General features: G+C 36.5%; 1 protein-coding gene across 11 annotated transcripts in view; it reads right to left on the bottom strand.

Moving 5' to 3' along the window:
* Window positions 1-16,163, bottom strand: part of VPS13B (vacuolar protein sorting 13 homolog B) — a 718,401-nt gene that overhangs the window by 196,553 nt on the left and 505,685 nt on the right. For all 11 annotated transcript variants that reach the window (XM_077846720.1, XM_077846711.1, XM_077846713.1 and 8 more), the window contains one exon: window positions 1,626-2,313. In XM_077846720.1, coding sequence (XP_077702846.1) covers window positions 1,626-2,313 — 688 coding nt within the window. The remainder of the gene's footprint in view (window positions 1-1,625; window positions 2,314-16,163) is intronic.

Raw genomic sequence — 16,163 nt, 5'->3', positions numbered from 1 at the left:
CCAGGATCACACCCTGGGCTGAAGGTGGCGCTAAACAGCTGAGCTGCCAGGGCTGCCCTTATACGGATAACTCTTTTTGGATAATGTAAATGTCCAAGAAGATACATTTTGTGTAAGAAAGGTAATTTTATTTTTAAGTAATCTTTATACCCAACATGGGGCTCAAACTCCCAACCCTGAGATCAAGAGTTGCATGCTCCCTGGCTGAGCCAGCCAGGTGCCCCCAAGGATTTTTTTTTTAAACAGAAAGCACTTTATATTTCAACCTAAGAACTAATTGTAATTCAAATGTACATCTTTGATATGCACCCTGTAATCTTTTAAGATTTTATTTATTTATTCATGAGACACACAGAGAGAGGCAGAGACATAGGCAGAGGGAGAAGCAGGCTCCATGCAGGGAGCCTGACCTGGGACTCGATCCTGGGACTCCAGGATCATGCTCTGGGCCAAAGGCAGGCACCAAACCGCCGAGCCACCCAGGCGCCCCAGGTTGCTCTTCCTTAGCAACTGGCTAGTTATCCTTTTCTAAAGTGGGGGACTTGTACTACACTTCAGCAAGAGCCAAGGGATCCTCCGACCTTGGGCTGAAATGAATCCTGATCCCCACACCAGCCATCTAATCTCCAGAAGCCTGCGGTGAAAAATGGTTCTCCTCAATGCCAAGAATGAATCAGCCTGACTTCCAGATTGGACAAATTCTCCAAATGCCTCAGTGCTGGCTTCCATCTGCTAGATGAGACCACCTGATAGCAATAAAATGCCTGATTTATACCTGAGCTTGCTAGGACCATCTTCTGATACCAAATCTTAGATGGCCAGGATACCCTTCCCTGTCCAGTTTTCCAGCCAATTCTCTAATTCTACATTAATTCAAGGAAAAGGTCTCTCTATACCCTGTTTGACCCTGTTTCCATTAGCCCTTACCATTTAATAGCCAATATGTTTTAAATCTGAACGCCTGATCACCTTCTTACTCTTAAAAGGTAACAAGCTTCAGAAGTTCAATATAATTATTATAATATAGGATTCTCTCTGGTTATAAGAAAGGTATGGATGGAGAAATAAAAGCCAGTTGGCCAATACTACTAATAAATGTGTTTGTTATACATGTATAAACATCTTCAAACCATCTTATAATAAACCTTTTCAAATACATTTAATATAATGCTGTTACAGCAAGATGATTAGATCAAAAAAATACCAAACAATAAACTTCATTTTCTAAAGTTTTTTTTTTCAACCTGAACAGCTACGTTAATATGAAAAGCATACCTATAGGCTATTACTATGAAAAAAAGCTTTACTTCCCAATCACTGGAAATTCTTAAGCATTTCTACAGGCCAGAGAGAACCCCTGTTTCATTCAGCTCTTGAAAAAAAAAAAAAAAAAAAGAATATTCAGAGGCACGGTAAGAACGCTGAGGCTAAACCTTGATACAGTTCAAACATTTACTTACACATGATTCAGCTGTGGGACATGAACTTTACATATTTACATATTCTACAGAGAAAAGTCTTGTCTGGTCTGCCAGCTGTTTTCTGTTTGATCGATCTTGATACAATGGGAATAAAACTTAGTGTGTAGTAGTTATTAGCATTCCAGTAAATTCGAAGGCTCTTACCTGTACATTTGTAATCAGAGGCTACCCCTTTAAGGACAGCATCAAAAATGGATATTTCCACTCGCTGCTTTCTGTGGTGACAGCTTAGAAGCAAAGAAGGCTGGGACACAATAAAGTATAAAAAAGGTTCCAGCTGCAAGTCACCAGTTCCTCTTCGTCCAGGCTGCCGAACAATAGTTATACCAAGTGCCTGTCTAGCAGATGACCTTGTGGATGCATGAAGACTTTCAAGAGAGATGACCCCTATTTTTTTCCCTGAAGGAAAAGATACTCTACTGCTCAAGAGATCCTCTGCTGTTACGGTAGAAATACATGCCTGGCTGGGCTTAGCAACATCTGAGTCAACTTCTGGGAGATTTAATGAACTCTTGCCTGTTTTTTCATTATCCTTATGTACTTGCGATTTTGATTTGGGTATGGCCGAGCAGGAATAAGTCATTAGTGAGATTCTACTCGCAGTAATAAATATGTCAAAGGGAATAAAATTGAGATTTTTTACAATTGATGACTGGCGTGAGGGACGGGCAATGCGATGCTGACTGGTACCGCTGTGCTGTTCTATTTGTACTATTCTGATTTTAACACTGTCACTGCCAATTCCACTATCCTGGGCACCACTGTACCGAGATGAGGTTTCAGCCATGCTTCCATCAAATGTATCCATTTTTTTTTGTTCTTGTTTAGAGATCTGTAAGGAAAAAGAAAATATTTTAAACTAGTTACATTCCAAGTGTTACTATATAAAGGATGTAATAAAGAGGTTAAAATGGTTCTAGCAGTGTAACTTGTATCAGAGTGATCATAGAAACAAAATGACCGTTCAAAAAACTATTCATATTAAAATGTCAAGGAAATACTTAAGAAAGCATCAAATGTGCATTTCTATTATTTAAATAGACATCTAACTCTTATTTTGAGTTAGACTTCCTTTCTTTGGACTAACAGTAGTATGCATTTTAAAATGTCTCTTTAAAGAATTATATTAGTATTCTTCAGATTGATTTTTCAAATAGTGCAATAAACTGATTTCCAAAGCATGATTACTATTGGTTGAAATTATATTTTAGGCAGACGTAGTTTATATTGTTTACTCTTGTCGTTACAGAATTAATTTGTAAGGTTTGGGTAGGAAGGAAGGAGAGAAAAGTCGGCAGTCTTAAAAATTATGAAGGACAAAGAAAAGTAAACTAAAATAGAATTATTTTATTCAAGATGAAGTTTATTTTTCTCTACAGTAGGGCTTGAAACAAGAGTAAACGTAAGTGATGAAGCAAAATGTAAGTAATTAAAGTCCTCAAAGGTGGATTTTTCCTTTGTGCCCTAAAGGCTATTCATTCTCAAAATTTTCCATCAACCACTCCCTACATGGTGAACAAAGAACAACTTGGTGGCAGCGCAGCACTGAGATCTCTGCTTTGCTTCTCTGGTTTCCCTTTCTTAAGTCTCTCCAAGCACCCAGTTTGTGATATGCTATTGGAGACACAGATGTTTCACTTGCTTTTTCATCTGAGTAACAGATTCATTGAAATCATGGACAATCTGAGAAAAAAACAAAATCCTCCGAACTGCCATCTTATCACCAAACATAACCAGTGGTAATATCTTGGTGCACTTCCTGTCAGTATTTTTTCCCCACCTGTGCAAAGGTGCCCCCTCCGGCCCCTATTTGGTTATGATCATACCAGAGTGCCAAACTGTACCCCAATCTGGCAAATGCTAATATACTCCTCATAGCTGTTTTAAAAAGCTGCATAATACTTCATTAGTGTTAGGAACATCTGTTTAACCATTTTCATATAATTGGATATTCCAGTTTTTAATCTTTGCCAACAAACCTCTGTGAAAAATATTTAATAATCTTTCTTTAGAACAGGCTCCTAGAGGTGGAATTACTAGGTAAATGGTACAAGAAAGTTTAAGGTTAGTTACTGATACTGTCAACACCCTTCCAAAAAAGGCTACATTAATTTATATTAGCACCAGCAATGGAAAAGCATTTCCCTGAGTATTGCTTATCATTTCTTAGGCTTTTCTTTAATTTGATTGATAAATATAGTATCATTTTTCCACATGGTACAAATTATTATGAGTTGCTTATGAAAATGTTAAAGGCTGTTAACTAATTCAAGACAATAATGTAACAATCATTAACATTTTAAAAATATTTCTTGACTATTGATTTTAAAGTGGTTGGAGATACATAGTTATACAAGTCCAACATGAAATACTTGAAGCAAAAGCAACTTAGTCCTGTTCTTTGAGGACTATGTCCTTTTAAACCATTCTTTCTGTATGGTGGTGCTACTTCCCTGCCTGGAGTGCCCTTCTGAGCTTTCTGTAGCTGGCAGATCTAATAAGGCTCAGAACAAGTGACACTTGTCGGAGAATTGTTCTCATTCTTTTCCTGTCTGGTGATCCTAGCACTTTACACATAGTTCACTTTTCTCCTACAGCGTTCTGTAGTGGCATTATTAGGTAGTGTTAAAACATTTATAGGCTTTAGAGGCAGATGGATGTGGGATCAAGTGCATTATTTTCTGACTATGATTTTAGACAAATTACAAACCTAAGGCTATGTAACCTCATCCGTAAAATAGGGATTTAAATTTGATCTCAAGAGTATAAGGATTAAATGAGCTAATTTGTCCAAAGAGGTCAGCATAGTGCCTGGTCTACTGTAAATACTGAATAATGGGCAGCTGCCATAGTCCTGTCTCTTTTACCAGCTGAAGGACTGTCAGAGATACTGGGCCATATCACTTGGCTTCTAAGGAGTACTGTAGAGCCTGGCACGCTGAAGAGAGGATCCATAAATGGATATGTTAGTTTCTGATAGAATATTAAATTAAAAAAATTGCTCTGCAGACATGATTGTTCATATATAAATACATGTGGACACAGACCTGCCCATATGCTGTCCTCGTTAAGGTCTTTCCAGATATATTCATGGGCCCTTTCCTGACCTGTACTCTCCATCTTGTGGGCTGACCACACTTCTGCTTGCTTATCCTCATAGTCCCTGCTGGGTTCTCAACCTCACACACACTGAGGACATTAACACTCAACCCACAAAGTTGCTTCAGCATTAAATGAGATAATATGTTGAACATACACAGTAGCATGCAATAAAGGGTAAGTTAAAAAAAAATCACCTTCTTTGTGAAGACTTCCTCAACCCTTCCAGATATGCTAGTCTTTCCAGCTTTTACACTTTCATAACAAACTAATAGCACTTTTCATTGCTGTTCTGTCTCAGAACAATTCAAATATAAGCAATTGAAGATTAAAAAAAATAGAATACCACTGAGTATGTTTGTTATTTGCCAAATGTTGTTAGCACATACCTACCTTTTCTATTTTAAGTGTTACAACCCTTTGAAGGGGGTAGTTTTAGCCCCATTTCACAGGTGAGGAAAGTGAGGCTTAGAGACGTTAATCAATAGGTCCAAAGTCAATCAGATATTAGGCTATGGGTAAAAGGGAACCCCTTTAGTGTTCCTAGCACACACCATACTCTCTGTAACATAGCAGAGCTTAATAACTATGTGCTGACTGAATAAACAAGTGAACATATTTAACTTAAAGATTCAGTAAAATAAAGAATAAGGCAATTATCAAAAAATTATTTTTTAAAGCTTTTAGTTATTCCTTTTATACAAATTTCAAATATACCTCAAAATCCATCACCCACTAGGAATTCTCAAATCATATGTGAAAAAAACTAGGATTTACTGTCCAGGTTATGAGGCATTACAAACTATCTGTATACAATGTAATAAAGAAATAATGAAGAATTTCTTTAGGTTGAATTCTGTGGCAAACTGAAATCCAGAACTCAACTATTTTTATTCTATCAGGAAAGGCGACCACTTTTAACTCTGTAAGACTACTTTCTATGCATAGAGAACTACATTTTCCTCCTGATAGCAATTTAAGTGTTCCTTAATGGTGTTAACATGACAAAACAAACCACCTGTAGGTGAAGATATGTAGTGTCTAGCCCTTACATATTGAGATTGCCACATTAAGCTCTAGTGAATGTCGAGTAGCCTGATCTTGAGATATAAATAACCAGCAAGGGCAGGATGGCAACTATCAGCTTGGGTCATGCAGGTTACTGAACAGAAGTCAGATGGTAACTAATTCTAGTCACTACTGAGCAGAATGGAATTTGAACCAGTGACCCAGAGATGGAAGCTCTGACTTTCATTGAAACAACAACAACAAAAAAGTACAACTTTCTCAGTACTGGGAAACTAAATTCTTAAAACTGGGTTAAAAGCCAAGATTTCCTTCATTTTTCTGTTTCCACACTATTTGTAGCACTGAAATAAATAAGCTGATGATTTTTGAGACATATTTAAAAATCCATTGGTTTGTCACCAGTTCACTGCAGATTTATCTATGATACTAAAGACTATCTGGCCTGCTCTTGAAAAAAGTTTTATAATTAATTATGTGTGCTAAGCCCTAAACTTGGGCATCAATTTACTACTCCTTTGTGGAAAAAGAAAAGTTCACAGTGTAGTAACTCTGAAAATAACTTTTGCTTTATTATTGTCTGAGGGGACTAATAATTCAAGTTGTCAAATAAGAGCAGTATCTGCTTGCTGTGAGTGAGGGCAGCAGGAACATGCATCTCTGGGCAGCGCTGTTACATCAGCTCTCCCACTCTTTACCTCACTCATTTAAAATGAACAATAAAAGTTTTCTTTAATTAGCTACTGGTGTGCATTAACATGATCATGATTAAACCATAAAAACCAACTGTACATTACTCTGGTCCCCTCTTCCATATGTTTTGAATTATTCTGTTTGAAAATGTACTTTGCGTCCCTTTTAAAAGTTCGACCTTCTGCTTTCAGAGAATTAAATGCATATTACTGCAGTGAAGAAGATAATGTTTCAGACCTCCAGGCATATATTAAACACACTGGCAGCACTTGAGACAAAATGCTTTACTTATTAGATACTTCCTATTCTAAACAGTGTCATCAAAGGCTAAAAACAAAATCCATATAAAAGCTGCACAATGCTTCCACACAGAACCCGTGCCAAAATCCCTGTACTTTCCAACTAATGAGGAAAGGATGTGTACTCTTAACATATGAATGTAAGATTTTCCAAGCATTCACTTTAGGAAACTGGGCTATTGATTCCATATGGGTTATGTTAAATGAAACTGTATTGGTAAAATAACCTTTAAGATATCTGGCATGATAACTATAATTAAACAATATTTAAAAGACTAAAACAAAAGGGAATTTGGTTCCACAATGGCTAATTAAAATAAAATGAAAAAACACAGCATGCCATCTATCAAGATAAATTGTTATTGCTTAAGAACTATTTAAATACTGTTAAAATATACTTTTAGATAAAATCTGAAAGAGCTGGAAAAATATTTGTGGCTTAAAAATGGATAGTTTGGTGAAGAAAAAAGTATAGGACTCTTGAAATTTTATGCGAAGATAACAGCTTTAAAGCCTTGAGCACAACCAGATGGTACTTAAAACAGAGGAATTCTGCAGTTTCACTATCAATGGGTTTCAATATGAGAAGATTTTTCAATAGCTAGGAAAACATGTCAAGCTGATAGTTTACTTCTTCGATCATTTCAGCGCATTTTCCCATCCTTTCACAGCTATACATGGCACAGATACTAGCCACCATGGAAGAGGTGCTGAAAGCTGTACTAGTAGCTGGGGAGCTGTAGCTAATTCCTCCTCTTAATATATGGAGATAGGTAAGTTTACCAGCTCGCTCTGGAGTCTGGCAAGAGCCATAGTATCTCAGGAATGGTGGCTAAAACCAAACTTAGGTATGTGATAATACCAAAGACTGCATTAAAATAATTTCAAATGAAATTAATTAGATGTTCTTCAGTGTCATTTGGGAGCACAGAATGAGAAGCTTGACTGACTGAAGCTTCTGGTTTGGCCATATCAACATTTTTAACGAGCACATTCAAAAGACAGCCTCATTAATAAAAATGCTGCAAATAAACGGATAATTTTTCAAAGAAAAATATGTAGAAACCAACCTCTTGAGAATTAACAAGTTCTAAAACAAATATAATTTTTCCTTGATGGAGGACAAAAAAGGGCAATTCAGCATCTATTCCAAAGTTTTAACTCACTTTACTTGCTTTAATTTATCATTTTAAGCAAACCTTAACTACACACTGAACATAGATATAACTACATATTTTTCCACCATCCTATTATAATTACGGTTCTATTAACAGCAACACTGAAGTAATATTTCGACCATGCAACAGTCATACTTTAACCATCATTAAAATATCTTTTGCCAATCACGGGATCATTTCTCATGTCTTATAAATTATGAAAAAATCAAGTGTGAAACCACAAAATCAAAGTGACAATCACATCTGTATATCACTGTGACACTCTAATTTTACTGCCCTTGCTAAAATGTAGTAGTGTTTTCAAAGAAGAAGAGATCTTACAAAATCAAATAAAAAAAAAGAAATCAGTTACAGTATTTTAATGGCATCACATACTGGAATCACAAAGAATTTTGACAGACTTGAAAAAATTATGTGTCTCATTGTTTAAACATTTGCAAACATACTCTTCTAGCTGTATCTTTTAGAAGTTTGCTTTTTGGGATGGGGTAGGGTGATGCTGGTGGGAGAGGTTCATTGTATATGACTTTAACACGGAGACAACCTACTCTGGAAGCTTTACACAAAGAGCAAATTGTCATAACACTCCGCAAGACTTAATTCAACTTGATGAATTAATTTAATCAAGTAAACAACAAAGCATAAGTCTCAAATTTTCATTGGTGTCAGCCATGCACTTGATGAATATGTGATTTTATACATGAATTACCATCACAGCTCAATGATATGCTAGGTAAAATGTGCCTAAGCCACATTAACTAAAAATTCATAAGGAATAAACTGCCTTCTACAGGAAACATGTTTATGTTATTTTCTACTTAAAAACCAAACTTGAACAAGTACTGTGTGCACTGGGGCTTTACAGATACAGAGGGCTTAGAAAAGAAGGGCTTTTTATATTTATTTCTCTAAGCCACATGTTCCACCAGATCCCACATGATATAATTGCTCCCAGTTGATGGCAAAAAAGGTTTTCACAATACTGCAGTAATTATGCAAAAGAGCAGAACTAATGATACCCATCACTGCTTAACAAACAGAATGGTAGAGTACTACAGTTTCAAGTTTTCCCTTTCATGAAGTTACTTTTCCGGCTCTTTGAAGTAACACTATGAGGCCACTACAGCTTGCTAAGTATCAGTTCAAATATTCACATTTCAAGACCAGAGCTAAATGCAATAAAAGCAGCATGGAGATAGTTCAGGCAAGGTTGTGCTTTACTATAGCCCATGTTTGGTCTATTGTTCTAATTAAGGTTGTAAATTACAAAAAGGGACCAGTTCTAGCGCTAAACAGACTATAATACCTTGACCATTATCAGGGTGTTTCAGCATAAGCCAAACAAACAAACAAAAAAGTATACATACCAAACTACCCACACAAGTTTACATCCTACTTGAGATTTTATCTGCAGTGCTGACCTTTAAACTTTTGTGTCTGTCTGTCCTTTTATACATATATGATTTCATAGGATAAGCTCATTTTCAGGAGCTTCTAAATTCATGGAAAAAAAATTAGTTCCAGGTGAAACTGCATGGAAGGTCTTAACTCAGAAAACAGTTTTCATCCTTTCTCCCTCTCTTTCTCTATGTCACACATAAAATTGGAATAGGTTGTTTTTTTTTTTTTTTTTCATTCAAGGAGACTAGATCTACTTGATTTATACTAACTTCTGAATTTAAGTTTGACTTGTTTGCTTTTTGTTATGAATTCAGTTTTTAAAAAATAAAATGACACATTCTGGGGACTTGGATCTTAATCAAAATAGATGCCTTTATATCAGAAACAACAACCTGCTTTGAAATGACTCCGGATGTTAATTCCTAAAAAGTGGCTACTGTGTGTACAAGGTAACTATTCTTCATACTGATGAAATCCAAGGTTCACTCCACTGATGTCAATGTGGAAACCATTTTGTCTCATGGCTGCTTAAAGATTTTCAATAGGATTAAATCAGCGGCAAGTCCTTATTATATCAGGGTTTACAATAGTGTCTGAGTTGGAGTCTGTTTCTCATAGAATTTTACTGAGAGACTGACTTAGATTGGCTCCTTAGAGCTAGTCTGATTTTACTAGAAACAACTGTATCACATCAGCCACTCTCATAAACTTGCCTTAAGATGGAATCAGCCCTGACCCTGAAGCAGTTGAAAGTTTACCGAGCCTATGCATTCTCCGTTAAGAGTCATAGAAAAGTTTGCATTTAGTTTTTGCAGCAGGGCAGAAGTAGAAAATGCTTATTAACCACTTTAGCCTTTGCCTTGCAACTATGAACCTGATTTTCTGATAAGAAAACTATAGTTGAACTTAGAGAACGTTCTACTGATAAAAATACATACAAACTCTTATTTGATTATTTTATCCTTCAAATCACACATACTCCTTTACGGAAACAATGTAGGGTTTATGGAAATGAAGCAAGAGCATGCTCCTACAACTCATTTCCCCCTAGTTTTCAGTACAAGTTAGAAATAACGAAAGTGGTTTAGGTATATTCATAATTAACTTTATCCAGTAGCTGGTTTGCACTGTCAAACAGAACATAGTTATTTAACATAAATACGAAGCTGATTTTCATTATTATTTATTCACTAAATTCAAACAAACCTGGTTCAGTTAACTGTAGATTCTCCTCAAAATAAACCTGAATCTCAGTATTCTCTACTATGTAGTTGATTTTAGTGAAGCCCATCAAGAAAGACATTGAATAGAGGGTCACATATAAACTTTTTTATTGGCTACCCTTTAGCTTCATGATAGCAGATCAAATCCAAACTGAACTAAAGCTACATATTGATTCTCTGTGTGTTCTCATATGTTATCAATACCTTAATGATGCATGCAATGGACTTGAAATGCAAAATAGCCAAGATGTTAGAGAAAAACATTTGCTTATACCTTGCAGTCAATTCTTTTCCATTAGAAGAACTTTGTTCTGTGCTGCTACTCCATAAAAACCATTACTAGGCCAAAATGATCTTCCGCACAAACTGCTTTGATCATAGACTCTCCCTTTAATCCTAAGAAATCTGAAGTATTCTCTAATCAGGTAAATATTCCTTTTTTTTTTTTTTTTTAATCAGGTAAATATTCCTAACAACAGTTGAGGTCAGCTAGCCCTACACCATCAGTTAATTTTCTTTTCTTTATATATATATATTTTTAAAAGATTCTATTTATTTATATGAGAAACAGAGAGACAGACAGACAGACAGACAGAGAGAGACAGAGAGGCAGAGGGAGAAGCAGGCTCCATGCAGGGAGCCTCATGTGTGACTCCATCCCCGGACTCCAGGATCACGCCCTGAGCCGAAGGCAGGTGCTAAACCGCTGAGCCACCTAGGCGATCCAATCAGTTAATTTTCATATGCTGATACGTCCTAAATAATTCCTGCTGTTCTGAGAAAACAACTTTCTATATATTAATGAAGGTAATACAACTTATATCTTAAGGATATTCTTGATTATGTAGAATTGCTTGAATAAAAGTTCAGAAGTTAAAAAGAAAATGTAGATTGACTCCCAAATATCAAGCATTATCTCTACAAACTTTAAAGCAGTAAGCCTGGAAATTTCCGAGAAAACTTTTTCAAAAAAATTTTAAATAAATTTTTAATATATTTTAACCATAGCTGTTACATGATTCTAGATGGTTTTATCAGAATGTCTCATTAACATTAAATTTCAGAAGATCATATTCACAACAGCTTACCAATTAGCATTATTAAAGAGGAGTGTTCTTAATATTTAAAGTTTACATCTCTCTAAGCTATTTAAAGAATAAAGGTTCTTTTCTTTAAATGATATTTTAAATGTAACATTATTCAGTCAAGTATGCTTAATATTTGGACTTTAGCTATAACAATTTTATCAATATTAAATACTTCCTAAACTTCTTGAAGATACAATGGCAAATTAATCAAAATGTGTAAAAAATATTTCATATTATTCATTCATTCAACAAATTCTTATTGAGCATATACTATGTTCCAGGAACATAGCTAAGGATACAACAGAAACAAAGATCTTGCCTTCATGGAATTTACAATATAGTTGGGAAGTCAGATCATAAAATTTCATGTCTTTCTCTCTCTCTTACACACACACACACACATCCCTGTATTTGCTGATGGATTAGACTGTTGGAATATTATGAGAGGAAGATAAGACAAAAATGATTTGAATTTTTTGCCTGAGCAATTAGAAGAATGGAGAAAGAAGGGCAGTCCAGGTGGCTCAGAGGTTTAGCACTGCCTTCAGCCCAGGGTATGGTCCTGGAGACCCAGGATCGAGTCCCATGTCGGGCTCCTTGCATGAAGCCTGCTTCTCCCTCTTCCCCCCACCCCATCTCTCATGAATAAATAAATAAAATCTTAAAAAAAAAAAAAAAAAGAGAAAGAGGACTTCCCAGGTTATGTAAGCAGCTTCTATGTGTTGTTATACCAATGCTTTAATAATCCACCTTTCAAACTTTGCCTATTTTCCTAAGAATCATAAATGACCGCAGTAGTCTTTGTGCAGGGAGATGATGACACATCACTATACCGAAATTCCCCAAGAATTCTCTAGTTTAATTATGAGGTCTTCCTACTTCTTCTAACAAACAAAACCCCCAATCAGCTAAGAACCATTCAAAGGAGAACTATAATTAGAAATGGTTTTCCGGGGTTGGGTCTAGACCTCATTCTGCACAAATACTTGGAGGACAGAATAGTGGGCCAAGACATGGAATCATGCCACATCACCAGAAAATCAAAATGAGATGTAGAGTATTTCCTGGGAGGATTTTGGCTCTGGAACAGTTAAGATTGACAGAATATTAGTGAGTTGAGTTGGAGAAAGGGAGGAGAGAGGCCTGAACTCTTACAAGACCTTACTATCTCTAATTGTCTTTGAACATTTCTACTAAGATGTCCCGTTATCAATATCATGTATCTAAAAGATCACCAGAGGTCCAAGTTGAAAATGGCAGTGACAGGTGGGTACTGGATTTCTGGGCTGCTAGCATGGTCCAGAGCACAGCTGGGACCTTCCAAGTCAACAGTGATACCCACAGCAAGGAGGTCTCAGCTCGCACATAGACAGCCTTCTCCTACTTCTTGGCATTCTCCAGTGCAGGAGTGAGCATGCTGAAAGTCTTTCTGAATTGGCATCACAGAAAGCATGATAGACCCAAGTTTGTCCCCCCATCTCCACATTAGGTCCAAGCTCTTTCCGTGGAGAGATCTTAATCATATTCTATACCATAATTCTCATGTGAATCCACTTCCAACTGGCCACAAAGATGAATAAAGAGAACCTGGACCACTACTCAAGGTGGACCACAGCACTGGTTTGGACCAGGACTCTTTATGTGGACATGGGACCTTAAGCTCACCTTTCTTACTTGTATCAAATGTTGACTAGTACACTGATCTTCCGTCTCCTGCTCAAGGCAGGAGAGGGCTTGAATAACTTACATTGGTCAAAAAATAAATTAAAGAAAAAAATCACGATAACATCTAAAATATCTTTTCCCAAAAATATCACCTTTACAACTTCTTATTTGTTTCCTTCCCCAGAGGCTCAAACATTAAATATGCCTTCCTGGTCCCTACCAAGTACTGCTGGTCATTACTTCACTGCTTTAGTTATTCTTGATGTTTCCTTTGTATTTATTATTCTCGTCAGCCCTTTTCATTCTCCACTGGGTAATTACAAATATTTCCTTTTTTTTTTTTTTTTTTACAAATATTTCTTAATTGGTGTCTCTGGTCTCTCCCTTTCCTAACCTATCCCATATAGCACTGCCAGGTTATTTTCCTCAAAACATTTAAAATATTTACTTACAAACATTTGTCTCACTAGAATGTAAGGTCCATGAAAACAGGATTTTTTGTGCTTATTTTTCTACTTTATCACCCGCACCCAGAACATGTGCTTGGTACACAGTAGGTACCCCGTAAATATTTAATGAAAGAATTAAGAAAAAACTGACATGAATCATTTCCAAGGTGCTTATTTAGGTCCCTGGGTGAAAAAGTAGACACAAGGATCCGTTAAACTTGAAGCCTACCGGGCAGCCCCCGTGGTGCAGCGGTTTAGCGCCTCCTGCAGCCCAGGGCGTGATCCTGGAGACCCTGGATCGAGTCCCACGTCAGGCTCCCTGCATGGAGCCTGCTTCTCCCTCTGCCTGTGTCTCTGCCTCTCTCTCTCTCTCTCTCTCTCTGTCTGTCTCTATGAATAAATAAATAAAATCTTAAAAAAAAAAAACTTGAAGCCTACCTTCTACGTTAGAGATACTTAAGATGCTTTCAGAACACGTGTTCCAAGATTGAAAGAAATAAGGATTTGGACTTGTTGCAGTAACAGTAAGAACACAGGCTGAAGGAATCACATAAATGAAGAGACAAAGACAGAAAAGAACATGAATGAATGTATGGCAAAAGCAATGCCCCATTTGGCTCAAACAAAAGAGGTATTAATACTGGAGGATGAGGCTGTGAACGCAGGATAAAGCAAGACTCTAGGTGGTAGGTTAAAAAAATGGCATTCTTTGGGTGTGTATACACACACCACATCTTCTTTATCCATTCATTTTTCGATGGACACCAAGGCTTCTTCCACAGTTTGGCTCTTGTGGACACTGCTGCTATAGACTAAGTCACAGAGAAGGACCAACATTATATGGTTTCACTCATATGGGGAATATAAAAAATAGTGAAATGAATTGTAGGGGAAAGGAGAGAAAATAAGTGGGAAAAATCAGAGAGGGAGACAAACCATGAGACTCCTAACTCTGGGAAATGAACAATCTGGGATGGGGTGACTGGGTGATGGTACTGAGAGGGCACTGGATGGGATGAGCACTGGGTGTTATACTATATGTTGGCAAATCGAACTCCAATAAAAAAAATACAAAAAAAAAAAAGAAAGAAAATAGAATTCTTAGCTTTTTTTGCCAGTCATCTTTAAAGTAGAGCCTTTTGACCATCTAAATCAAAATAATCTAAGGCACCTGTTAAAACAGAGATTCTCAGGCCACGCCAAAAGTATCTTACCTGAAGGTGACACCTGGTGACCTGCCTTATAACAAGCTCCCAGTAATTTATATGCACACTAATATTTGAAAACATTGCTATATATAATGGAATGCTAAAAGAACTTTCTAAGCAAATAAATGATAAATGGTGCTTGAGAAAAATTAGTGTGATCAAATGTGCAGTTGGGAGTCGGGAATGGGGGGCAGAGAGACTGCAGGTAGCACCACCAGTTAGAAAGCAATTGGCCAGATGACTAACATGGGAATGTGAAATTAAGTAATACATGGCATAGTGGGCATTTCCTCTATGAAGCCTTTCCTTTATGAGCCCACAATAACTCCTTTCTCTTCTACAGTCCTGGAGGACATACTATCTTCATCATTTATCTGATACTTAGCATATGCTACCTTCTATTGCTATTTTCTTTTAAGCCTTTTGCTCTATCTCTTAACTAGATTGTAGAACTCAAGTCCAGAAACATGCTATGCTCATTTTTGTCAATCCTGTGCACGAAGCATGTACAAGAGGTAAGATAAGTATTTTGGAGGACAGTGATGATGGTGATTAGGTTGGCAACACAGATTACCTAACGAGTTGATTCCCTGATATTCTCTAAAGCAATACCAAAGCACAGATAGCACTTATTGCATGCTTAGAATGTGCCTAATACTTTTCTGTGTGCACTTGGTAAATGTTAGGCACTATTCTGTATCAACTCATTTAATCCTCAGAACTCTCTAAAATGAGGACTAGTATTAAACCCATTTTAAGATAAAGAAACTAAGGCCCAGATAAGTAACTTGCTCAAAAATCACACAAATGATTGTTAAATGGTGTAGTTGGGATTTGAATATTGGGAATATGATTCCAGAGCTCATTTTAATATCATAATCTACAGTCTCTATTTCAGAACCTTATTTATTCCTATCATAGCCCTTATCACAGTTGAAATTTTTAAACCTTGTTGTTGTTTTTGTTACTGTCTCCCTACTAGATGGCAAGATCCATAATTGTAGGGATTAGTTAATTTCATTTACTATTACATATCTTGTGTTGGGCACATAGTAGATACTCCACAAATATATGCCTTATAAATAAATGAGTGAATAAGAAAGTAAAAAGAAGTAGGAGAAAAGAGTAGAGGAATGAAGCAACAGATATCATTTAAGTACCTAAGGGACTAGTAAGGCTTTTATTACTGCAGATTTCAGACAGATGGCTTCTCAGAGAAAGCCTTCATCAATACATGAATGTATTTTGAAATGCTGAAAGGAAAAATCCATTTGCAAGGTGCTGGGACCAGGTGTGTCTGTTTCAGCATATCACTGTATTCAAGAACAGGAAACAGAGCTTGGAGATAGAGCA

This window comes from Canis aureus, chromosome 14, assembly GCF_053574225.1.
Source record: "Canis aureus isolate CA01 chromosome 14, VMU_Caureus_v.1.0, whole genome shotgun sequence".
In the NCBI taxonomy this organism is placed as follows: domain Eukaryota; kingdom Metazoa; phylum Chordata; class Mammalia; order Carnivora; family Canidae; genus Canis; species Canis aureus.
The sequence above is the reverse complement of the archived record's forward strand: the minus strand, read 5'-3'. Positions and strand labels throughout refer to the sequence as shown.